The following is a 24419-nucleotide window of genomic DNA, read 5'->3' on the forward strand; positions in this document are numbered from 1 at the left end:
CTGCTCGCTGCTCGATTTGTGCAATGCTGCAGATCGCCACGATGCATTGGAAGGGATGTCAAAGGTAGTGCGGAGCTCCTGATCGATCGGTGCCAAAGCCATGAATTTTCGCACGCGCGACCGAGAATGTAGCCTCCCCGCTGCCGGATTTCGTTAGAGATGGAGGAAATCGAGCACGTCGTGCAGGTTTTCCGGGGGATGCACTTCAACGAGAGGGCGTTGGAGAGGAAGTATGCGATGGCCTTCACAGGGCCGATCGATCAGCTCTTTGACGACGAAAGCGTCAGGATTGCTGCCGCCAGAGCGCTAGAGGTATGTCTTCTTTCTTGCATTTCTTTCTCTTTTCTTAGTTTTTCTTCTCTTCTTGGTAGAACAACGAAGGGGATTTGAGCGCAATCGGAGACAATGGCTACAGGGCCGTGATACATGAGCTCTTTCTTCTACAGAAGTGCGTCGAGAAGGATCCCATGCGTGTTGGTGTGCCGCGAGTAGAACTGCCCAGCCCGCTAGCGAAGAAGGCGAAGGCTAATGCTTGGAGTTCTAGCCGACCCAAGCCTGGACAGCTATTGCTGGAAGCGGCTACTGAGAAGCTTGCGGCCACCGAGGACTCGAGAATCTGCAGCAATGTTTGTGACGAGAACTTTGCGTCCACTTCCGGCCGAGACGAGGAACTTCCGGAGTTCCCTCCTGGCTTTGAAGATTTTGGAAAGGTAATGCTGCTGCCAGTGCGTCAAGCTTATGACTGGGGGATTGTCGTCCAAGGCTGTGAGCTCTCGGAGTTGAAGGGGCTGCTCCATAGCAGATTGGAGATCGTTCCAGCGCCGGCCGATGAACTCGCCATTGTTTCGTGCGAGGACAGTGGTGGAGTTTTCAAGTTTGTGTCGGGCGTGGTGGCGGAGATGTTTTATGAGGCTTGCGTGACGAGTCCACCTGTGGTACAAGGGAGGGAGCTTTCCGTTCAGAGGCTGTACGCGCCGGCTGAGATTCCTTCCGTGGACTTCGTGTGGCGATCCTCGTCAACTTTGCTTTACTTTCGGGGAGACGGGGCCCGGAGCAGCCTCAAGCAGCACTTTGAGAAAGTTTTGCCGGAAAAAAACGTTGGAGAGGTGGTCCGATCGATGCATATCTTTCCGGAGGGATTGGACGCACTGGTGGAGCTGGAGTCGGACCTGGTAGCGGATCTATTCTTTTACCGGTGCGGCAAGAACAGGTGCTTGGAATGGGATTTCCTGGTCTGTCGTAGCAAGGTCATGCCACCGGACGACGAAGTGGAGCCCTTCATCGACGTAGTGTCCATACCTGACTTGAACTGGCCGATCAAGAGTATCAACCAGGCAGCGGACAGCAACAAGGTGCCACAGCCGGCATCCAAGAGGCTTGAGATTCGGCTTCTTCCCGATAGTGTCCAGGCCGTCAAGGCGAAAGATACTCAGGCTGCGGGTGAAACACAGTTGCCGGTCAGCGATTCTGATACTCGGGCGCTCCGAGGCGATGGCAACTTGAAGACTGGCACTACTAAGGCTCCCCGTCCGACGAAAGGAAAAGAGATTCCGTTTCAACTTCGACTCATGCCTGCGAGCAAAAAGCTGGTGGTTCTCGAGGATGATAGAGCTTGTCTTGCAACGTTTTTCGAGACCCTTCTCCTGTGGAGAAAACCGGACGAGTGCTGTCAAGTCTGCAGTCCGCGGCCCAACATGTCGATTGTCAAGTGCAGCTCCGAAGCTGCGGCGGACGCCATCATGGATGCGTACGTCGAAGAGCCGCAGAAGTTTATCGTCGACGGCCAACCGCTTCAGGTCCTCCGAGACAGGTCTTACCATCGTCCCGGCGCGGTCAACAAGATGTATACCGTGGAGGACGAGGACCCAGGTGAAGTCAGCGTCTCGGGCCTTCCGGATCTCCCACCGCAGTTACTCAAGGCGGCTCTTCGCGAGCTCCTGGATAGGACGTTCGCGTCGGACTCGTCCGTCAGAGAGCACGGAAACGGGCTGTTCAAGGAGTACCATCAGAAACACGGCGTGAGCTACATTAGCTTCTACACCGTGGCGACCACAGTAGCGCTGCTTAAGCTCAAGCATCCCATCACGCTTGGTGGCAAAGTTCTCAGCTTCGAGCATCACGGCCCCAAGAGAGCACCGGAGCGAGGCTGGAGCCACAAACTTGACAGGCATGGCCGGAGTCACGAGCAGCACCAGCCAGGCTTTTGGCATGGTAAAAGTCCAAGCCCAAAGGAAGGTGAGGCATACTTTCGCCGAGCCAGGGGTCGTTCTACCGAAGAGAGGCAGCTCGGCATCGTCCGTCGAGAGCTTGATCCTTCTCCTCGATGCGATCCCTTCAACGAGAAGTTCCTCAGGCTTCATGAACCTCAGATTTTGGAAGGCGAGAGGTCAGTATCTCTGTTAAGAAACTCAAGCTTTGGTGTTCTTACTGTTTGATGGCAGGCATGGTCATCGTCGGAAGCGTTCCACCTGTATCGCATTCGAGGAACACTTCTATGATCACCGCCAGGTTACTTGGAAGAGGTAATCGATCGAGATTCGTGGTTTTGGATAAGAAAACTAACACAACTATGATCAGCCATGTAAATCTGAGTAAAAACTTTGCCAAGATGTTTTGATAAAATGCCTCGCACTGTCAAACACACCATAACATCGTTGGGTGTGATCACTTCTTAGAATCATCGTCCACGAGAATGCCCAGGAGCTCCTCCTCGCGATAGAGCGTATACCTGGACGAAGCAATCAAATCAAACATCTATCGAGGGAAGGAATCACTCACTCTTTTTGGCCGAGCTTGACAACTTTGCCGCCGTGCTCGGGCAGGAGGACCTCGTCCCCTTCCTTGACGCACAGAGGAATCATCTGCCCGTCCCGGAGGCGCCGCTTCCCAGTGGCAATCACTGTTCCCGAATTGTACTGCGTGACAATGACCAAATCTCAGACAAAAAGGAGGAAGAATCGAGCAATCACTCTACCTTGGTCAGTGAATCCGGCAGCAAGACCCCGCCCATCGACGCCGCCGGAGGAATAAACTTCTCCACGAGCACTCTGTCGAGAAGGGGAGCGAGCTTCGCGAAAGCCGCCATCGTCAACAAACCCTAAAATCCCGGCTTCGTCTAAAACCCTGGAAAGAGTTTTCTAGAACCCCAGATTCTATCAAATAAAGGTATATTCCATTAAACCTTAGATGAGCTTATCTACAGAAAAATCTCCCCGTCAAAACTCGTCTCCTTCGACCAGAGATTGCTCACTCTCCTCGATCGCTTTGGCGGCCGATGGATCGATCGCCCAATCACGCCGGATGGAACTCGTGGATGTTCTTAGCAGGATCCAGCTCTTTGATCATCTCGATCGGCCTTCCACCACCATCACCGCCTGGCTTCCTCCTTGACGGCGAAGCGTTCCTGTTGTATCCATCCAGGAGAGCCTTGAAAGTTATCTGCGTCGGCTGGCAGCCATGCTCGGTCATGTACTCGATCACGCTCAGCGCCTCCTTGTACAGCCCCAAGCTCGAGTAGCTCCCCACCAGCGTGTTGAAAGTGAAGTTGTCCGGCCTCACGCGAGCAGCCACCATGTCTCCAAACACCCGGGCCGCGTCGTCCATCCTGCCATGCTTGGTGTACGAGTAGAGCAGCGTGTTGTAAGTGATCAAGTTGGGAGCTTTGCCTGCTCTTCGCATCTCGCTCATCACCTCCTCGGCTTTGTGGTACATCCCTTCCCGTCCATACATGCTCATCAAGCAGTTGTAAGTCACGCCGTCGGGCTTGAGCTGCGCCTTCCGGATCTCTTCCAGGAGTTTCACCGCGCGCTCGATCCATCCCCGCTTGGCGCACATCGAGATCATGGCGTTGAAGACTTTGATGTCCGGCGAGTGGCCGTTGTCGTAGAGCTGGTTGAGCGCGAGCTGGGCCTCGTTGTCCATGCAACACTTGCAGTAAGCGAGCACGAACGTCTTGCACAGGATGCCGCTCAGTGGCTGCTTGGCCGACTTCTCCAGCTCGTCGATGTACTTCCGCAGCTGGAAGAACTGGCCGCTGTTGGCGTACGAGTGGATGAGCCCGGCGTGGCAAGCGTCGCTCAGCTGGAGCCCGGCCTCGGCCATCTCCTGCGAGACTTTCTCGCACTGTTGCCACCGTCCTTCCCGAGCGAGCGAGGCCATGAGTGCGGCGAAAGTCGGCACTGTTGGCTGCAATCCTGTCCTGAGTAGTCCCTTGTAGATGTCCACCGAGTAGTCGACGTAGCCACACCTGCCGTAGCACTCTATCAGGATGTTGAACGTGTCCACCCCTGGCATGTATCCCGCTCTCTTCATCTCCCTGAAGACGTTGGACACCTCCGTGAGCATCCCGCAGTTGCCAAACGACTTGAGCAGCGAGTTCCAAGTCACCAGGTCCGGCGTGCAGTTCTTCTCTTGCATGAACTTGAAAACTTTCATCATGTCGTCCAGCTTCTCCATCCGGCCGTAGATGTCGATCAAGATGTTGTAAGTCACGATGTTGGGCGTGCAGTTCGTCTTTCTCATCTCCGTGAACGTCTCCAGAGCCTTCTCATACCGCTCCGCACGGTTGAAAGCCGAGATGAGAGTGCAGTACGTGAATTCGTCCGGACACAGGCCTTTGGAGAGCAGGCTCTTCTTCAGAGCAGCCGCCTCGTCGCAAAGCCCGGCTCTGGCGTAGGCCGCAATGAGCTCGTTGTAAGTCACGATGTTTGGAGAGATCCCGGCGGCCTCCATCTCGACGAGCAGCTCCGAGGCCTCCTTGTGCATACCACCCTTCCCATAGACGTCGAGCAGCGCGTTGTAAGTCACACGGTTTGGACAGCAGCCGGCTTCCTTCATCTCCTGGAAGAGTCGCAGCGCTTCCTGGCAGTGGCTGTTCTGGATGCACGCCGTGATCATGGTGTTGTACGTGTAGTCGTCGGGAGAGATCTCGAGATCTTTCATCTCCTGGAAGAGCGACTGAATCCTGTCCCACGAGTCCCCTCTTTTACCGTAGAGGTCCAGCATCACGTTGTAAGTCACCGCATTCCCTCGCTGGCCTTCTCGTTGCATGGTCTCGAAGAGAGTGATGCCTTCGTCGAATCGCCGGGCTCTCGAGAGGATGCTGATGAGCGAGGTGTAAGCGTACACGTCCAGACTGTAGCTCTCGTCCTGCTTGAGGCTCTCGAAAAGCTCCAGGGCCGCGGGGAGCTGTTCATGGTTGCCCAAGACGCTGAGGATGGACGCGGTGGCGACGCCCCGGAGCTTGAAGCAGTCGTGCTTCCTGATCCATTCGAAGACTTCCAGCGCCTTCTTCCACTTTCCCTGGCGTCCCAGTGCCTTGACAAAGTAGACGAGCTCGGAATCCGTGAGGACGAGCTCGCCGGCGATGAATCCCAGCAGCTCCGTGGCGTCGGAAGAATCCTCCTGCTTAGAGATTGATGCGAGCAGCGAATGCGCCGCCTTCGACACGTCGCAGGGCTTGCCCTCCGGAGGATAGCGCGCCAGAGCGCCCAGCCGTTGCTTTGGCAGGGGAAATCTTCGCTCGCTACCAGCGCTGCCGCTGCCGCTGCTGCCGAAGATCGCTTCCAGGCTCTGGGATGGAAGAAGAGCAGCCTCGGGAGGAGACTTGTCCGAGATTTTCAATCTCACTGCCGCGGCCGCCTCCTCGATCGAAGAAGGGGAGGAGATTCTTACCGGAGCGATCGGCGCTGGAGCAAGCTCTGGAATGTGCTGCCCCGCGGCCGAGCAGCGACAGGAAGAGCCGATCGCCGAGACGAACGCCATAGCCGCGCGCTACATTTGATTCCCCTTAGGGTTTATCATAAGGGTTTAAAAACTAGTTCTAGGGCTTCAAGAACTAGGGTTCCTGGGAAGTGAGTTCCAGAGTAGAAATGGAGGCGTATCTCAGCAAGCGCTATGGCGCCGTGAAGGACAGCTTCGATCTCAAGCCCAAGAAGGCGAAGAAGAAGAAGAAGAAGAAGGATCCGGCACCGGCGAGCGCGGGTAAGGGCAAATTCCAGGGCGTGATGATCGTGGACGACGACGCAGAGTGGCAGAAGAAGCTCAACGATTCCGACGAGGGCGAGGAGGAGGCCCCGACGATCGTGGAGGAGGACGACGAGGTAACGCGGGTCAAGCGAATGGATCTCCTGCGGCGAAGGACTTATCTCGCCATTGGCGACGATGGCAGCGGCTGGGTGGATGTTACTTCAGGGAAGAAATGCGCGGACGATTTGTCTCCGGCTCGGGGCCCTCGCCGGGCTCGTCTGGACACGCCGGATCATTCTCCAGCTCGGGAAGATCTATCTCCTCCTCGCCGGACTCGTCAGGACACGCCAGACGGAACTCCAGCTCGTGAAGATTTATCTCCTCCTCGCCGCTCTCGATCTCGTGAAGACTTGTCTCCTCCACGACGAAGGCGCGACCAGGAGGACCTAACACCACCTCGACGTACTCGTCAGGGCACTCCAGATTTGTCTCCAGCACGACGGTCTCGAGGTGGTGGATCTCCTGCTCGGGGTGGAGACGAGGATTTATCGCCACCTCGTAGAACGGACTTATCTCCTCCTCGTCGAAGCAGGCAAGCAGAACTCCAACAAGATTTATCTCCTCTTCGGCGGAGAGACGCATCAGAGAGTCCTCCTCGTCGAAGAAGGAGCCAGGCAGAGGCAGAAGATTTATCTCCGCCACGGAGGCGGCGGCGGCGGGGGTCTGAGAGTCCTCGTGGAAGGAACCAGGCAGAAGAAGTAGTAGATTTATCTCCCCCCCGTCGGAGACAGCGGAGAGACACCGAGGACTTATCCCCGCCACGCCGGAGCAAAGCTGGCGGCGACGACTTATCTCCACCCCGTCGTAGGCAGCGGACAGACACTGAGGACTTATCCCCGCCACGCCGAAGGAGTGGAAGCGACTTATCTCCTCGTCGCAAAGCTGGCGCCGGTGACTTATCTCCACCCCGTCACAGGCCACGGACAGACACATCTCCACCCCGTCGCAGGGAGGACTTGTCTCCTCCTCGCCGGAGGAGTGGAAGCGACTTATCTCCGCCTCGTCGCAAAGCTGGCGGCAGTGACTTATCTCCACCCCGTCGCAGGCAGCGGACAGATACCGAGGACTTATCTCCGCCTCGCCGGAAGAGTGGAAGGGACTTGTCTCCTCCTCGTCGCAAAGGTGGCGGCGGGGACTTATCTCCTCGTCGAAGCCGGGGAGAAGATCTATCTCCGCCTCATCGTCGGAGCACCAGCGACCTCTCACCACCACGCCGTGGCCGGGTTGACGACGCCTCGGACAAGGCCAAGGCCGGGCTCAAGACAGGCTCGGAGCTCCGGCACGAGATAACCGAGAAGCAGTCCCAGGACGCGAGGAGATTCAAGCAGCTCGACTCGACGCTCACGGGGCGTGGTGCCGAGACGGTATACAGGGACAAGCACGGGCGGAGGCTGGCGGGGCTGGAGGAGCTGATGAAGCAGCAGAAAGGCCCTGCCAAGGAGCCGGAGAAGCCGCTCGAGTGGGGGACGGGGCTGGCGCAGAAGAGGGAGGCCGAGAAGCGGCGGGAGGAGATCGAGGCCGAGAAAGACAAGCCTTTCGCTCGCAGCAAGGACGATCTGGACGCCATCTACAAGAACAGAGTGCGCTGGGGGGATCCCATGGCTCATCTGGTGAAGCAGACGGACGAGGTACTGCTGGGGCTGGAAGACTTTGGCAGGAGCGACAAGATGAGGGAGTCCGGGTTTAACGTTCCGCAGGGAGTGCCGGCGCATAGCTGGCTCAAGCGCGGCCACGCCGCGACGCCAAACCGGTATAACATCCGGCCGGGGAGGCACTGGGATGGCGTGGATCGCAGCAATGGGTTTGAGGAGAAGCTGTTCAAGCAGCAGAACGAGAAGAAGGCGATGGTGGACACGGCGTATCTGTGGTCTGTTGCGGATATGTGATGGTTTCATCTGTGGTAACATGAACGAAAATCTGAAAAGTCTGTTTAGAAGCGACCAATTTTTGGTTTGGTTAACCAAACCAGTGGAATATGCTTGAATATTCTGGGATATCTTACCTTAGATTAATTTTATATTTATAAAACACTTTCTGGTATATTTTAATTTTATTCTACCATTTAATGGTTGATAAAGATTAAAATTGTGTTTTATAATTATCAATTCGCAGAAAATTTTAGAAAAAATTATTTTTTAGATTTTGTAACCTTGGCTTGAAGCTAGGACAAGTGCGCCAACATTCTGGCGATCAATCTCCAAAATCCTCTTTGTGGCCCGCACGCCTCTTTCCTGATTGAGGGTCCGCCCACGGGCGCATGCGCCCAGCAGGCACCGCCAGTCCACCACCTCGGGCTTGTACGGCATGCTCGTGATGAGCTCCTCGCTCTCCTCGAGCCGGCCCAGCCGCGCAAGCAAATCAATCACGCTGCAGTAGTGCTGCTTGTATGGCCTGACTGAGTAGTCCGCCACCATCGATCGAAAGCACGCAATGCTGGGCTCAATCTCGCCACCGTGGCTGGATGCGAGCAGCACACACGCAAACGCCATCTCGTCCGGGAGATGGATCATTGTCATGGCAAGGAAGAGGTCGATCGCGGCGGTGGCGCGGCCGTTGTGGGCGTAGGCCGCCAGCAGCGAGTTCCAGGCCACCGGCTGGAGCTCGGGGATGCGATCGAAGAGTGCCCTGGATGCTGCGAGCTGCCCGTTTTGGGCATATGCCGAGAGCATTGTGTTCCAGAGGATTGGGTCGCGGTGATCCATGGCATCAAAGAGCTCCTTGGCTCGATCCAGATCGCCGCTATTGGCATGCGCGCACAGGATCGCGGTCCAGGAGACGAGGTCGCGCTCGGGCATGGCGTCCAGGGCGCGGGATGCGTGGGGAAGATCACCGGCCTGGGCGTATGCACCAAGGATCGCGTTCCACAGGATTAGATCTCTCTCTGGAGCGCAATCAAAGATGTGTTGAGCTTGCTCGAGTCTATTTTGTTGCGAAAGCGCGTAGAGAATCGAGGTAAGAGATACAAGGTTGTGCTCGGGCATGGAATCAAATACTTTCTTCGCTTTATCCAGATGCCCATTCTGGGCATACGCTGATAAGAGACCATTCCAAGATATTAGCTCCCTCTCCTCCATCAATGCAAACATTTTACTTGCGGAACCCACGTCACCATTGCGTGCGAAGCCTGATAGCATTGCGCTCCAGGTGACAAGATTTTGCTCCGGCATGGATTCAAAGACAATCTTTGCCTGATCCAGATGCCCGTGCCGGGAAAATGCGGTGAGCAGCGCGGTCCAGGAGATAAGATCAACCTCCGGCATCGAGTCAAAGAGCATCTTCGATTCCTTGAAGCTGCCGTGGCGGGAGTAGACGCACAGCATCACGGTGGAGGCGATGAGGCTCCAGTCCGGCATGGCGTCGAAGATCTGCTTGGCGACCTCGAGATACCCGACTCGGGCATACGCTCCCAGCATGAGCACCCAGGTGAAGTGGTCCTTGGCCGTGATCCCATCGAAGACACGCCGTGCCTCGCTGACGCTGCCGCAGCGGCCATACATCTCGATGAGCAGATTTTCCAGATGGGCGTCGCGGTGGATTGCTAGCGATTGGCAGAGGCGCGAATGGAGTTCCCTTGCTGCAGGCAGGCTGCTGCATGATTTGATCCGCCGGACGAGTGCGTTTCGATCTGGGCGCATTGGCCCATACTTTAGTTAAAGAAGTGCTCTCTGTTAGTCTCCTTGACATGTACGTGCATGGGTCGCCACCCAAACGCGGACGTCATGCAAAAGATCGTTTGGGTCATTCCTGTTCATATATCCAAATTTTATCAATAAAACCATTCCCTTTAATAATATTTTATGCACTCAATCCAGACAGGGGCATTTGTGCCATTTAACAATTAACTACATAGGAGTATTGTTAGTATCGTTAGAGAATAAATGTATAATTTATTATAAATTGGGTCTATGATGTATGGCTACAATGTCATGTACTAATATTAATGTAGAAATTTTTTAATAGTGGCTGGTTTTAATTTGGATAATTGGGTTTTGCAAATTTCTGTATTCCTCTATTATACCACATGGAATATAGAAAGTTTTTAAAGCAATTTTTCAGCAATTATATTGGTTTAAAGTCAAGTATGTATATATTCCATATATCTATATATATATATATATATTTATACAACCATACATAATTGAATTTATACAACTAAACATACTATTTCTACATTTAACAACAATTTCTTGCTTTAATAAATAATAATGCTAATAATTATAATTAAAGCTATCTTGCTTTTAGAGTTAGTTTATGGTAGATGGCCGGCAAAAGTAGATTGGGGAATTAATAATACACTATTAGAGAATGAAGTTAGAAGAATTGTTGAGAATGGATTTTTAAGTATTGAACAACGAATTGATAGATTCAATAATGATTATCCAATTAATTATGAGGGGTCTGCTATTATTTTATTTGAACGAATGATTGGAAACCCACCAAATTGTCTAGTAGGTGATATATCTAATTCTAAAATTAGTGGTAGTACAATTAGATCTGGAATACAGTATATAAAAAGAACATATAAAAATCAAATTATCAATGCATGTTCTAGCATGTGTGATATTACAAGTCGTAATTATAGACTTAGATATATTATTGATCAATGGTGGAATAATAGTAATATACAAAATGATTTTGAAATTACTCTTACAAATCCCTTAGCTTATTTGGATTATAGAAATTGTGATGTTACTCATAGTACATTATATGCTGGATTTCCTAGAGATCATTTGTTAGCTTCTGAATTTTTAATATCTCCAAATGGTAAAAATATACTTTATATATCATCTGATTGTAAACTTTTATTATACTCTGGAACGAATAATTTATGGATATCTAAAAATTCAAGAACTTATCAAGGATTTTGTAAACTTCTGTTAAAAAAAAATGGCAATCTTATATTATATTCAGCATTAGAAGAAAAAATATGGTCTATTGATAAATTTTGTTCTAAATTATCTCATTGTAAGTTTATTACATTTTTAACAGTCCAGAATGATTGTAATCTTGTAATATATTCATCTAAACCATCAAAAGAAATATGGTGGGCAACAAATACTCATACCCATCGTCTTTGTATCAAATGAATATTTGAATTAATTGTCAAGAACAACTATTTGATTTACTGTCAAATTTACAGCTTATAATCGACCTTGAAAACTACATAATATTTCAAAGGTAACAATTGTTTAATTCCATTGTTTTTTGATTTTACACTGTCGATTTTCTAATATTCACATCCAACACCGTCGTGTCGTCCGCTTGTCCTCCCGATTTGAGAGCAAGCCGACCTTCATCCAAGAACTTCCTCACCGCGCTTTCTACGTAATCGCTCGCTTGCCGGACGCTCATCCCCTTCCCGAAATTCGGGTAGCCATTCAGCCGATGGTCGCCGTTGAGCTGCGACGCCAGCTGAACCAGCTCTTCCTGGAACTCGGTCAGCTTCGCGTCCTCATCCACTGCCCTGTGACGAAGCGACCAAGGAGGCGTTGGAAGCGTCTCTGAAAAGAAGCTCACAGTAAGAATAAAATCCACTTGTCTCTCACGAATTTCTACCTGGGCAATCGGTTCTGGGGCTGCTGCGACCAGAGACAACGCTCTCAAAAGTCCCCGCCCAGGCATCTCTCTTCGTCAGGAAGTCCGACTTGAGATCAAAAAGTTTCTTGATAGTCGCTGCCAGTGACGAGTGCTCGAACTGTGAAGTAGGCGTCGGGCCATTTGGCTCATGGACAACTGCAAAGGGCCAGAAGAAAAACTAAGTGGATGACAACGATAAAACAAAGAGTACCTGTTCCTTTCTCGATCCAAGGCGACACCATGATCGTCGGCACACGAACTCCAAGCCTGTCGAAATCAAAGAAGCCAGGCTCCGGTCCCAAAACACCATCGGGATTCGGGACTCCAACGTTTGGAGTCGGGACGTGGTCGTAGAACCCCCCATGCTCGTCGTAAGTTATCACGAACAACACCTCGTTCCACTGCGGGCTGCTGCGCAGCGCCTCGTAAACCTCCTTGACGAGCTTCTGGCCCTCGGAGACGTCGTGCGAGGGATGATCGTCATTGGCGGGAGTGAGATCCAGATCAAAGTAGCGCTGCTCGATGACCGCCACGTTTGGAAGCATCCCGAGCCGGGCATGGAGCTTGAAGGCCGCGCGGTAGCTGTGGTACTTGGTCAGGTACTTGAGCTTGCGCAAGTTCTTGAAGAACAGGCAAGCCGGGATGTTCTGGTAGTAGATCCCGAACGAGAGACCGTCCTCGTCCAAGGAATCGTAGATGGTCTTTTGCGGGAATCCTTTCACCAGGTCCTTCTTCACGTTGCTAATCTCTCCATAAGAGGTGGCCGAGTGGACGTAGAGCCGGTTGGGCTGCGTGGACGTCGGCGTGGACGCAAACCACCGATCAAACACTGCAAACTCCATCGCCAGAGCTGTGTAGACTGGGACGAGCTCCGGGCGGAAGCCTTTCATCACCGTCTCGGAGAAGCCCTCCACCATGCTCTCGGCCTGCTGCGCGAATCCATTCATGGGCGGGGGGATCGCGGAGGTGTCGTTGGAGCCGAAGACCTGCTCGGTGATGGCCTGGAACGAATGCCCGGGGTCGGGGTCCACGAATTCGGCCGTGTCGGCGACGAAGATTTTTCGCGACGCGGGATCGGTGGTGGAGAGGGGATTGGACTCGTTGCCCTGGAGCCCGTCAATCTCCGGGTTGAGCTTCTTGAGCCAGCCCAGCATATGATCGAAGGAACGATTCTCCATCACCAGCACCACCACGGTCTTGATGGGGCCGGAGATTTTCTTCTTGTGCCTCCACCCGAGCTGCTGCTGCCACTGCTGCTGGTGCGCGAGGCAGAGATTCCAGGAGAGGAGAAGCCACAGCACCATAATCTTGGACGCGCTGACCGCTGGAATCGCCATCGCTGGCTCTCCAGTCGATCTTGCTACACGGGGAGAAGAGAGATTAGGGCTCTTACTGGAATCCTGCTGCTGTGCCGATTGGAATGGCGATCGGTGGAGCTAGAAAGATCGCCCGCCCGTACTAATGACCATCGCAGTGCTCCGCGAAGATACCTCCCTCTCACAAACAGTGACGCACGGCGCCATCGCCCATTTCCCCTCTTCTTCTCCGCCAACGACACAGCCGCCCAAGGAAGTGCTCTGGCCACTAAAATGCGGAAGCGTAACGGAAGGCAATTCTATTACGTAATGTCCAGGTCACCGGCGAAAAGCGCAAGCGACCGGGAGCAGCCGGTGGCAGGGGCTGCCACCTAACATGTCGTACAGCATATGTGATGCCATATACTTTGATTCGTATAAAGTCTCTCACTTTGAAAGTGGCTGATTGAGTCCAAAAACGAGAGCTCCTGTACGAGAGATACAAAGCACATGGTCAGAAAAAATTCGCGAGAAAACAAAAGAGAAAAAGTGCGCAAAAAAGCTAACGAAAAGATCAAATAAAATAAAAATCTTACCGAGAGTTGGCATGAGAATCGAGATAGCGACGAGGCCAAAGAGCTTGAGCACCAGTCCCATGGTTAAAGTATCAACGATTCTCAAGTAGCCTGTGGAGAAGGCGATGGCATTTGGAGGAGTGGCGATCGGGAGCATGAACGCGAAGGATGCCGTGATGGTGCCCGTGAGCATCATGTAGAGGGGGTGGATTCCAATGGAGAGCGCGATGTCGGCGAGCAGCGGGAGAAAGATGGTGGCGGTGGCGTTGTTGGACGTAAACTCGGTGGTGATGCTCACGAGCAGCCCGGCCGCCGGGGCGACGAGCAAGTATGGAGCCGAGTTGAGGAAGCCCATGTTTTGAGTCATCCATGCGGACAATCCACTCGTCTCGATCCCCTCCGCGAGAGCAAAGCCTGAGAGATAAGAAAAGAAGAAACTTTAGATCGATGATCAAAGTGAGGACTCTACGTCTATGGATTATAACAAGTTCTGTGAAGAGAGCCTTTTGCTAGTCAGTTCAACGTACCGCGCGTTCTCTCATCTGTGAGATAGAGATTGGGATAATCGCGGTTGAAGCTTGATCACCGCGATCATGGTCACCATGATCTATGGTTTCGATTCGGAAGGTTAGTTCTCTACAGTTCTAAGTTATGACTTAGAGTCAGGCTTAAAACAGGGCTTACCGCCACCCAGGAGCAAGACAATATCCCACGGAAGTTTCTTGCAGCTAGACCAATCCATGAGCATTTCTCCAGGAGCGAGCTTGTTCGGGATGACGAAAAGAAGCGTGGCCACCAAAATCTGATCGATCCAGCAAAAGGGACAAACGAAGAGTCAGCTTTCACGAGAACACGCTTTCCTTGGATTCGACCGCGAACCACGAAAACAAAAGCGAGAAAAAGAAAGAGAGAAATATCATAGCAGCCAGCAGCAAGACCCCACACCAACAACAGGCCACGGATCGATAGAGATTGGAAAGAAAAAGCGGAAGAAAAGGGAAGAGGTGCCGGCGGCAACTAGAGAGTTTGAGCTGATTACTTACACTGACACTGCCATCGCCAACGTAGCCATCGAAGAGCTGACCCCATCCTCCCACAGTTCCAAGTGACCGCGTCAGCCACAATGCGGCCAATATGACGAAGAGGCTTAGCACCGAGGCCTCGGCAAAGCTTGTAGGCCCTGCAGCGTTGAAACGACGATTAGAATACGATCAGAAAATAATATAAGCCGGGAAGGTAATATCGTGATACGAGACAATTGCAAGCCGCCGAAGCAGTGATGTTTATGCCGGATCTGCACATGGACATGCAGCATCGAAGCATACGTACCATGCATTGAAGAAACACCAGACGCGACAAGTGTGATGCTACACGGGAGAAGGAAAAAGGAAACAAAACAAACAAGAGAGTCTTGAATGCGCAAGCCCCAGCTTTGAGAGAATCATGAAAGTGTGGAGAGCGAAGAGCATGAGAACGCTTCCAATTGAGATGAAAGGAATGAGCTCAAAGGAACATAAACTCTCAGAGAAAGTGGGATGAAGCTGCGAAGAAGAAAGAGAAAACGACTCGAAACAAACTCAAACAACGCCAAAACCGTGACTTCGTATGCAAGAACACAACGCCGTCGAAAGAGGAACAAGGAAACAATGCCTGATCCGAGAAGAAAGACGTCGATCAGAGAATGCTTACCGAGAGAAGTATACTCCTCCTCGATGCTAGCGCGGTTGAGCGAGTGAGAGATGGCCGGAACAGCTGCGGCCCGGCAGTAGCGAAGGCACAGCATCCCCCAGCAAAAGATCAGCAAGCACAGCGCCAAGGGGAAGCCAAACAAGAACCACTGCAAGTAAGTCACGGGAGCGGCCGATGGAAACTCCCGGCTCCACATCCCCGAGAGTATCATATTGGTGCTCGACCCGGTGAGCGTCGCGAGGCCCCCGATGGTCACCGAGAACATAATCGCCATCACCACCGCGCGGCCAAAGTTGGCGATGTGCGCCACCTCCGCTGCGACCTCCTCCTTGTTCATCAAGAGATGGATGTTGAAGTCGCGGGAGAAGAAGGAGTTTTGCTTGGACAGCCTCGAGGAGTGGTTGTTCTTGCGATCGTCGTCCTCGGCCCCCCCGGCGGGCGATAGAGGAGGAAGGTTGCCGGATGGAATGGAAGGGACCGATTCGAGGCGCTGGACGTCCTCGGCTCCACAGGTCGGGCACAGCGAGTGGGACTGGATGTAGGAGATATGGCCGCTCTCGAGCTTGTGAAGAACACCGATTGACATGGGGACCATCATGATCGCGGCGGCGGTGTTGGAGATCCACATCGAGACGAATGCCGGGCCTGCGCAGAATCCCAGCAGCACCAGCCGGGGATCCATCTTGGATCCGCCGAAGAAGAGGAGCATCCGGAGCGCGAGGCGGCGATGGACCTGGTAGCGCTCCACCGCGAGCGCGAGGACGAAGGAGCCGATGAAGATGGTGATGGTGTCGTTCATGTAGCTCATGGCGACGTCGTCGGCGCTGGCGAGCTCCATGGCCGGGAGGAGGCAGAGGGGCGCCAGCGACGTGATCGCGATCGGGATGGCCTCGCTCACCCACCAGATGCAGATCCAGGCCAGGATCGCCAGCATTCGCGACGCGGGGCCGCCGCGATCGCCGTGAATCTTGACGCAGAAGAGGATGAGCAGCGCGGCCAGGGGGCCGAGCGCGATGGAGATTGCGCGCTTGTAGGCGGTGAGAGTTCTCCACGCCCTGAGAAGCCCAATTGCGCGTTGCCCCTGCTGCTGCCCGAGTAGCGGCTCCTCGCCGGTATCCTCCATAGCCAGAGAGCCCAATTGAAATTCACGGAGCTTTTTATAATTGTTATAAACCTAGGGTTCCTCGGGGGCTTTTAGGGTTCTTGTGTGGTTTGTGTGGCCGGCCCTAGATAGCGGCGCTTGCGCGGAGGCTGGAGGAGGCGCCGCGATGTTGATCTCCAAGAAGAATCGCGTGGAGGTGTACAAGTACCTGTTCAAAGGTGAGGGGATCTAGCTTCTCCTGGCGCGCTCGCGCTCACGCATTTCTAATCCGAGATTTCTCCCCAATTGTTCGGCGCAGAGGGCGTCCTCTACGCCAAGAAGGACTACAATCTCCCCAAGCACCCGGAGATCGATGTCCCCAATCTCCAGGTGATCAAGCTCATGCAGAGCTTCAAGTCCAAGGAGTATGTCAAGGAATCGTTCGCGTGGACGTACTACTACTGGTACCTCACCAACGATGGCATCGAGTACTTGCGGACGTTTTTGAATCTCCCGTCGGAGATTGTGCCCGCGACGCTCAAGAAATCCGCGAGGCCACCTGGGCGTCCCATGCCCCAGCAGCCCCCGAGGTTCGTTTTTCTCTTTGTTTCTCTTAGATTTTATGGTAGTTCTCTTTCTAGCTCGAAGTTCTAAGCTTTTCTCCCTGTTCTTTTCAGGGGTCCTCCACGATACGAGGGCGACCGGCCGAGGTTTGGCGATCGTGAGGGCTACAGAAGCGGCCCTCGAGGAGGAGGATTCGGGGACAAGGGAGGAGTTCCACCAGAATTCCAACCTTCTTTCAGGGTACGGTCGATTTCTTTCTTTGTGGTTTCGTGGCTGATTCGGGTGTGATTGTGGGGAGCAGGGGCCGAGAACTGGGTTTGGACGCGGTGGTGGTGGCTTCGGAGGGCCCAGTGCTCCTGGTGCTCTTGCGGAGTAGAGAGTTTGGTTTTTGTTGTGAATGCGCGAGCCTATATCACTAATTTGAAGTGGAACTTTTCTCTCTTTTGTGAAATTTAAAGAACATAGATTGCGGCGATGAAGATTTATTGCGTACTATGTTTTCGATCATGTTTATTCCATTCTAATGATATTTTAAGTAGTTAACTTTTGTTTTGGCATTACTGCGTTTGATTTTAGTTTGTGTGGATCTGACTGTTTTGCGTGTGCCATAGCATAACTTTGCTCTTCTTCTCTCTCTTGCTCTTCATGTATGCTCCCTGTCAAGCATCGCAAGAAGAGGAAGAGATTGGCTCACGAAGGAAGGCACAGGATTCTTCCGATAGTAAACATCTAAAAGAGACGAAGTTTTTCGTGGTCGGAATGGCAGTGGAAATGCTGGGGATGAAGATGGTGAACGAACTTGTGAAAGAGGCAAGCTTTTATGGATAGAGTTTTGTCGTTCGAGGGACTAACTGGGCTTCTTTCTTCTCTACGAAGGCGTACACCCAGTGGGTTCAATCTGCTCAAGCTGCGGCTAGAGCCGGATCTATACACCACGATTAACTCTCCTCAGTAGAATAAGTTCCAAAAGCAGTGGAATTTTCAAAGCGCGGGAGAGAAATGGACAAAAATGATCCTACTGAAGTGCGGAGAAAGCGCAGAAAATTTTGCGAAGGGGACACAAGAAGTTGTGAGAAAGAGGAAGGTGAATTGGATGGAAACAAGGGGAGAAGTATTTGATCTTGTGAAGATGCTAAACAAGTTCCAGTTCTGCACTGTAAGTTACGGGATTTGTTCTAGTCTTTCATCCTACTACACATAAAGAGATCAATCAGAGCTTTCATTGAAGTCGGGAAAGGAAACTCTTAGGGATCTTGAATAGTGATAAGTATGGAGGCAGTAGATCCCTTTTGCATGAGATACATTATTCGGAGATGTGGTTTTCTTTTAACTGTGAGAGCATTGTGAATGAAGAAGACAGACCAAAATCTTCTGATGGACTAGCACAGGACACAGCACGAAGACTTTGTTAACATCCTTTGGGGGATCCAGGGTTCTTAAGTTCTTGTTCCCATCACTAACATTTATATTTTTTACCATATTCCAGCTATGGGAGATAGCCAAAATAAGGGGAGGCTCATCAATTTCTTCTATAGCAATTTTCCATGCCTTTAGAGAAGCTCCACCAGTAGTCTAGTGGAGTTCTCTTCCTTTCAGAGTTTTCATGGGTTTTTATCCACAATTTCCTCTTCCTAACAAGTTAGCCAGTCATTCTACCAACTTAATAATTAAGCTATCCAAAATCCAAGGTTTCCCTTTTGCCAAAGTCTTTAATTCCAAAAAGAAAAGGAAATTTAGGTTATGGTTTTAGAACCCTAATAAAAGTGTAAGTGACTAAATTTTCTATTATATTTTAATTATTTAATCACACTTTTGACCACTTGGAAGAACTTCTGAGGTACTTGCAAAAACCCCAAAAATATATTATTTTCACATTTAATCTAAATATTCTTGAATCTCATCATAAACACCCAAAAGTATCACTAATATATTAACCTATTAATTAAGGTTATATTTATTCACTTTTGTCTTAGAAAACCTCATAGTCTCATCTTTCAAAAATCATAAATGGTCATTTTACACTGAATATCCTTTTTTCAATCCTTACCAATTTTTTTTTTATCCATGGTAGTGCTCACTAACACCATCATTGATTTGGGCTTCAAAGCTTGTCCATTAAATTTCATTAACCTCTTGAGACTTTTTCACTATATATTTATATCAAGTAAAAGGATTATTCATCTCCCTTTCCATAATTTTAGACTTTGGAATCAAAACACTGTAGTAACTTTGTAAATACTCCCTCTTGAGAAGCATGAAAGTGGGAGACACTAGAGAAGATAAAGCCACTTGCAATAGTTTTAGTTCTCAAAGCGTGTGGACAATAAGGACTATCTTCGATCATGCCAACAAGGAATGTTTCATTTGCCACTGGGATGCCCCAGCCATGTGGCTAAAGTGAAATTATGATGGGCCATACAAAGTATTTAAATAAGTAGTGCTACCCACACTTGATTGAAAGTATTAATTATTTGATCTTTTGGGAGAGTTAAAATTAGGCTTTTGAACACTTTATCAAGTCACTATATTTATCTATTTATATTCACTTTAGCTTTGGATTTTCAATGTTCTATGGAAGTGTAATTTTCCTTAGTCACCCTAGCCCCATTGGTTCCACTAAAGTCCTCCCTTTACTATATTGCAAAGATTAACCAAACCCTCTAGGGTTTTGGAGAAACCCATTTTGGGTTTTCACCCTTGGACTCAAACTCAAATTCAATCTCAGTCTTGGTATTAGTCTTAGTTTTAAACTTGGAGTTCATCTTGGATCTGATCTTGGCCTCCATCTCAAATTTGGCCTCAAACTCCATCTCAGATTCAATCTTGACCTCTATCTTAGATTTAATTTTGAACATGGTTTTGGACTCAGTCCTAACACTTTTATGTGTTACAACATTTGTTATGTGTCAATCATTCTTATGTCCCTTTCTAGAGACTTGATTATCGATAATTTCATGATTATATAAGTGACTAATTTTTCCATTTTACTTTAGTCACTTAACCACACACTTCACCATTTAGAGGAGTCTAACTCACAACCTCCATAAGTTTTATTTAGGACATGGGGACATGCCACTTAGCCTTTGCACTTGGTCCAAGTGCTCCACGTGTCCGATCCCATGATTGACACTCAAAGGTAACACTAACATATCAACCCATTACACTAAAGCCATGTTTATTCACCCTTATCACATCAATAGTCCAAAACCATCTGTATCACCATCCCAATTCTTAAAGATTGGGCTATCCATCGATGAATGGTCATCCCTTGACCACACATTAACACCTTTAGGATGCCTAGAGATATAAAAAACACCCTTCCCCAATGTCTTTTCTCCCGTCCCCACCAAGTTCCTCTTCATCTATAATTGTGTTTATTAACACTACCATTGAGACAAGGCCCAAAGGCTTGATCATTATGTCCTACTATTTTCTAAGACTTCCTCACCATATAACCGTATCCTTGGTCACTACATCAAAGGTTGCTCTTTTTCCTTTCCACAATTTGAGATTTTAATACACTATTTCAAAACATCGTGGCCTTATGTGGGTCTTATGGGTACTTTCCTCACCTTCCACATTTATGTGCCCTAACCATGTGGTTAGAATAAAGTTCTGATGAGCTACATTAAGTATCCAAGTAAATAGTGCCACCCACATTTGCATTGAGAGCCCAATCTCCTAAAGGAGGTAGAATTAGCTCTTGAACACTTCACCAAGCTATACTGCTTGTTTATCTGTATTCACTCTAGCCTTGGATTTCTTAATAGTTATATCATTACCTAATATGTAAGTATAAATTTCTTTAGTCACAATGGCTTTCCTGGGCTAAATTAACTCTATTAAAGTCTTCCCTTTATTATACTTTTAGAGCTCACCAAACCCCTTAGGGTCTAAGAGACAATCACTTTGGGCTTTCACCCTTAAATTTGGATTTGGATTTGGTCTCGATTTCTTTTTCGACCTTGACCTTGGTGTAAGCTCCTGAGTTTGGACTTCCCGAGAGGTCACCCATCCCAGTATTATTCAAACCCAAGGACGCTTAACCCCAAATATCCCAAGACCCTTAACCGATTGGAAAAGGGGGTGCACTCTTGTTCATGGGCCCTTTCCCTCTATATTTGAACCCCATGGATCGTCTCTCGAGTCGTTCCCTTTAGTTGCTTACAATCCACCACGCTTCCCTGCAAGTTCACGCCCTCGTGAACCCTGCAAGTTCACGCCCTCGTGAACGGAAGCTGAGAGCCGCAGCTCTCCCGAGAGCCCCGCTCTCTTGACACCCTACCCCTCGGGTCGAGCCCAGCGGGAGCAAACTGGACCAGCCAGATGTCAATTAACATGTGGTGTGATTCCCTTAGCCAACCAACAGAGTCGGACCCGAGACCGCTCCGATACCAAATGTAAGCTCCTGAGTTTGGACTTCCCGAGAGGTCACCCATCCCAGTACTATTCAAACCCAAGGACGCTTAACCCCAAATATCCCAAGACCCTTAACCAATTGGAAAAGGGGGTGCACTCTTGTTCATGGGCCCTTTCCCTCTATATTTGAACCCCATGGACCGTCTCTCGAGTCGTTCTCTTTGGTTGCTTACAATCCACCACGCTTCCCTGCAAGTTCACGCCCTCGTGAACGGAAGCTGAGAGCCGCAGCTCTCCCGAGAGCCTCGCTCTCTTGACACCCTACCCCTCGGGTCGAGCCCAGTGGGACAAACTGGACCAGCCAGATGTCAATCAACATGTGGTGCAATTCCCTTAGCCAACCAACAGAGTCGGACCCGAGACCGCTCTGATACCAAATGTAAGCTCCTGAATTTGGACTTCCCGGGAGGTCACCCAGCCTAGTACTATTCAAACCCAAGGACGCTTAACACCAACTATCCCAAGACCCTTAACCGATTGGAAAAGGGGGTGCACTCTTGTTCATGGGCCCTTTCCCTCTATATTTGAACCCCATGGATCGTCTCTCGAGTCGTTCTCTTTGGTTGCTTACATAGGTGACCTCCCGAGAAGTCCAAACCCAGGAGCTTACATTTGGTATCAGAGAGGTCTCGGGTCCGACTCTGTTGGTTGGCTAAGGGAATCACACCACATGTTAATTGACATCTGGCTGGTCCAGTTTGCTCCCGCTGGGCTCGACCCGAGGGGTAGGGTGTCAAGAGAGCGGGGCTCTCGGGAGAGCTGCGGCTCTCAGCTTCCGTTCACGAGGGCGTGAACTTGCAGGGAAGCGTGGTGGATTGTAAGCAACTAAAGGGAACGACTCGAGAGACGATCCATGGGGTTCAAATATAGAGGGAAAGGGCCCATGAACAAGAGTGCACCCCCTTTTCCAATCGGTTAAGGGTCTTGGGATAGTTGGTGTTAAGCGTCCTTGGGTTTGAATAGTACTGGGCTGGGTGACCTCCCGGGAAGTCCAAATTCAGGAGCTTACACTTGGACTCTATCTCAGACTCCATTTCAGGTTTATCTTGGACTCCATCTCGGACTCCTTTTTAAACTTGTTCTTAACACTTCCATGTGTTACAACACTTATCATATATCAATACTTCCTGTGTCTTTTTTTAGAGACTTATTCACCAATTTCTTCGTGTTCATCCCTTAAGCACTTTATTCAGAATTCCATTCCCACTCTTGACTTTCTAAATTAGAGTTTTTGGTTTAAACATATTACATTTGTTAGACTTCCAATTCAATGTGGCATCCTTTTTACTCCACTTTAGGGCTTAAAGATTTATGTTTCATAGATTGTTCCTTAAACACTTTTTTGGGAGTTTCACTTCCATACTTAACTTTCTAAGTTGATGCTTGTTGAACTTTCATTTTAATTATTGCCATATAACACACTTTTGGTTGGGTTTGTGTCTTACAAAAAGTAAGTATACCAAATTGATTTTTATAGAATAAAATTTCAACAAGCTTCATAAGCAAAGGATTGATCTATAGGTTAAGTTTTATGTGATGCTTATTTAAATTTATCCTAATCTTGATAAAGATATCCATGTGGTTCATAAGAAATTAAAACTGATCCAGAAAATTTAAAATCTAGGAATCTATTTTATCTTTTTCAAGTTTAAATTTGAAGTGTTTTGAATTACAATATTATTTAATTAATTTTTATTTTAAATTTATTTTCTGAGAAATTTTAATTTGACACTTATTTTAGTGATAAACTACAAGTTCAAAACACAATACACAAATTGTAGCAACTCAAGATTCCCCAAAGATGAGATGAAAGCACAAAAATGAAAGAAGATTAAATAAAAGGATATAAGCAATAAAATAATATAAATAACCAAAGGGAACAATTTAAAAATATTTTATTAAGGAAGAAAGAAAAGCTATATTTATGAGTGAGTATTATTAGGATAGATTAGTATCACAAAATCCAATTCTATTTATTGGATAGAGGGAATCACACCATACTTTTATCTACTATCCAAGGAGAGTGCCCTTGACGGAGGGCAAAAGTTGGACTTGAATAACCAAGCCCGTATCACGCATGTCAAGATAGGGTACTCACCCTCACTTTGCTTCCGCAGAAATTCCTGGATGAGACCAACAGGTTCTGCACTTTGGGCCACAGAGAAAGTTCTCAAGCAGCTGCTTGCCTTCTTTGTGATGGTGACGAAGCAGGAGTGCATCATGACTGGCATCCTCGGAGAACTTCTTTGGGACTTGGCTTGAGGGCTACATAGGCAGCCTCCGAGCGGACACTTTGAACATAGGCGATTTAAACGAAGCGGAAGCTCGCCAGTTTTTTGATACGCGCCTACCAAGGGGTGTCCGACGAGTTGTGGAAGGACATATATGGACGGATGGGCTTACTAGCCAGAGCTGCTCGGAGCGTAGTCATAGGACATCTTTCTCGAGCTGCCGTTTGGAGGTACAGCTTGCTTGCTTGCTTTCCAGAGGACCTCCCTGCCAACAAGCCTAACAAGCCGTACTGGACGAAGGACAATTGGAAGACCATAGTGTCCACCTTGGTGGAACACAAGGATGGTATTACGCCCTACATGACGCTCTGCAACAAGCTTTTCGTGGGCAAGGTGAACAGTCTCATCGAGTATGACCTTAGGACACTTGCGGTACCCCTTGTCATGCCAACGTCGCTTCACTTTCGAGCTATGCAGGGGCTGGCCAAAACTTTGTAGAATCACCACGGAACGAGATATGCAAGGGCGATCAACTTGATTTTCACATTCCGTTGACTTTCGTCAAAGGAAAATACTAGTTAGAAATTTTCGTCCATGGATGAAGCCTCAAATCTACTGCCACTTCCAAGCACTTCGTCGTGGAGAGCTATGCATCGCGATTGAGGCAGTGTGGCATCGCAAGAGACGTAGGAGGACGAGCTCCTCGACTAAGGCTCTCGTCTAAAAGTATGCCCAGTGTGGGCATTTGCAGGAATCCCGGGAATCTTTTGAGATCCACGCAAAGAACGTCTTCTCCTGGAATGTGATCGTGGAAAACGGCGAGATCCGGCAGGCCAGGGCGCTGTTCGTGTCGTGACGACGATGGTGAGCGCTTATGCCCGAAAGGAGGGCGATTCCCGCCTCGCGCGATTGTTCTTCGAGAGCATGCCGCAGTGGAGTGTCGTTCCGTGAAACGCCATGC

General features: G+C 49.8%; 7 protein-coding genes across 7 annotated transcripts; 3 read left to right on the forward strand and 4 right to left on the reverse strand.

Annotated features, from left to right (window-relative positions):
* Nucleotides 1-61: 61 nt before the first annotated feature.
* On the forward strand, nucleotides 62-2714 carry LOC112345932. Its single transcript, XM_024673668.1, has 3 exons — nucleotides 62-312; nucleotides 372-2386; nucleotides 2442-2714. Exons 1-3 carry the CDS (start codon nucleotides 160-162, stop codon nucleotides 2524-2526), a joined length of 2253 nt encoding a protein of 750 aa, XP_024529436.1. The 5' UTR covers nucleotides 62-159; the 3' UTR covers nucleotides 2527-2714.
* On the reverse strand, nucleotides 2589-3156 carry LOC9651250 (10 kDa chaperonin). Its single transcript, XM_002969080.2, has 3 exons — nucleotides 2975-3156; nucleotides 2779-2915; nucleotides 2589-2728 (listed from the first exon to the last, which is right to left on the reverse strand). Exons 1-3 carry the CDS (start codon nucleotides 3083-3085, stop codon nucleotides 2665-2667), a joined length of 312 nt encoding a protein of 103 aa, XP_002969126.1. The 5' UTR covers nucleotides 3086-3156; the 3' UTR covers nucleotides 2589-2664.
* LOC9658893 lies at nucleotides 3154-9732 on the reverse strand. Its single transcript, XM_002969081.2, has 4 exons — nucleotides 8169-9732; nucleotides 7292-7922; nucleotides 6256-7193; nucleotides 3154-5772 (listed from the first exon to the last, which is right to left on the reverse strand). Exons 1-4 carry the CDS (start codon nucleotides 9660-9662, stop codon nucleotides 3292-3294), a joined length of 5544 nt encoding a protein of 1847 aa, XP_002969127.2. The 5' UTR covers nucleotides 9663-9732; the 3' UTR covers nucleotides 3154-3291.
* LOC9658894 (BUD13 homolog) lies at nucleotides 5838-8067 on the forward strand. The gene has a single exon (XM_024673669.1). It carries the CDS (start codon nucleotides 5871-5873, stop codon nucleotides 7911-7913), a length of 2043 nt encoding a protein of 680 aa, XP_024529437.1. The 5' UTR covers nucleotides 5838-5870; the 3' UTR covers nucleotides 7914-8067.
* Nucleotides 9733-11195: 1463 nt separating the features above from the next.
* Nucleotides 11196-13162, reverse strand: LOC9651251 (non-specific phospholipase C1). Its single transcript, XM_002969082.2, has 3 exons — nucleotides 11816-13162; nucleotides 11584-11760; nucleotides 11196-11528 (listed from the first exon to the last, which is right to left on the reverse strand). The coding sequence occupies exons 1-3, from the start codon at nucleotides 12939-12941 to the stop codon at nucleotides 11239-11241; spliced, it is 1593 nt and encodes a 530-aa protein (XP_002969128.2). The 5' UTR covers nucleotides 12942-13162; the 3' UTR covers nucleotides 11196-11238.
* Nucleotides 13163-13204: 42 nt separating this feature from the next.
* On the reverse strand, nucleotides 13205-16339 carry LOC9658895 (tonoplast dicarboxylate transporter). Its single transcript, XM_024673670.1, has 5 exons — nucleotides 15164-16339; nucleotides 14518-14654; nucleotides 14159-14276; nucleotides 13496-13888; nucleotides 13205-13387 (listed from the first exon to the last, which is right to left on the reverse strand). The coding sequence occupies exons 1-5, from the start codon at nucleotides 16284-16286 to the stop codon at nucleotides 13347-13349; spliced, it is 1812 nt and encodes a 603-aa protein (XP_024529438.1). The 5' UTR covers nucleotides 16287-16339; the 3' UTR covers nucleotides 13205-13346.
* A 1-nt stretch (nucleotide 16340) lies between these two features.
* Nucleotides 16341-17283, forward strand: LOC9658896 (40S ribosomal protein S10-1). The gene is made up of 4 exons (XM_024673676.1): nucleotides 16341-16483; nucleotides 16564-16834; nucleotides 16922-17048; nucleotides 17110-17283. Exons 1-4 carry the CDS (start codon nucleotides 16432-16434, stop codon nucleotides 17182-17184), a joined length of 525 nt encoding a protein of 174 aa, XP_024529444.1. The 5' UTR covers nucleotides 16341-16431; the 3' UTR covers nucleotides 17185-17283.
* Nucleotides 17284-24419: the final 7136 nt, after the last annotated feature.

This window comes from Selaginella moellendorffii, unplaced genomic scaffold (assembly GCF_000143415.4).
Source record: "Selaginella moellendorffii unplaced genomic scaffold, v1.0 SELMOscaffold_11, whole genome shotgun sequence".
Lineage (NCBI taxonomy): Eukaryota > Viridiplantae > Streptophyta > Lycopodiopsida > Selaginellales > Selaginellaceae > Selaginella > Selaginella moellendorffii.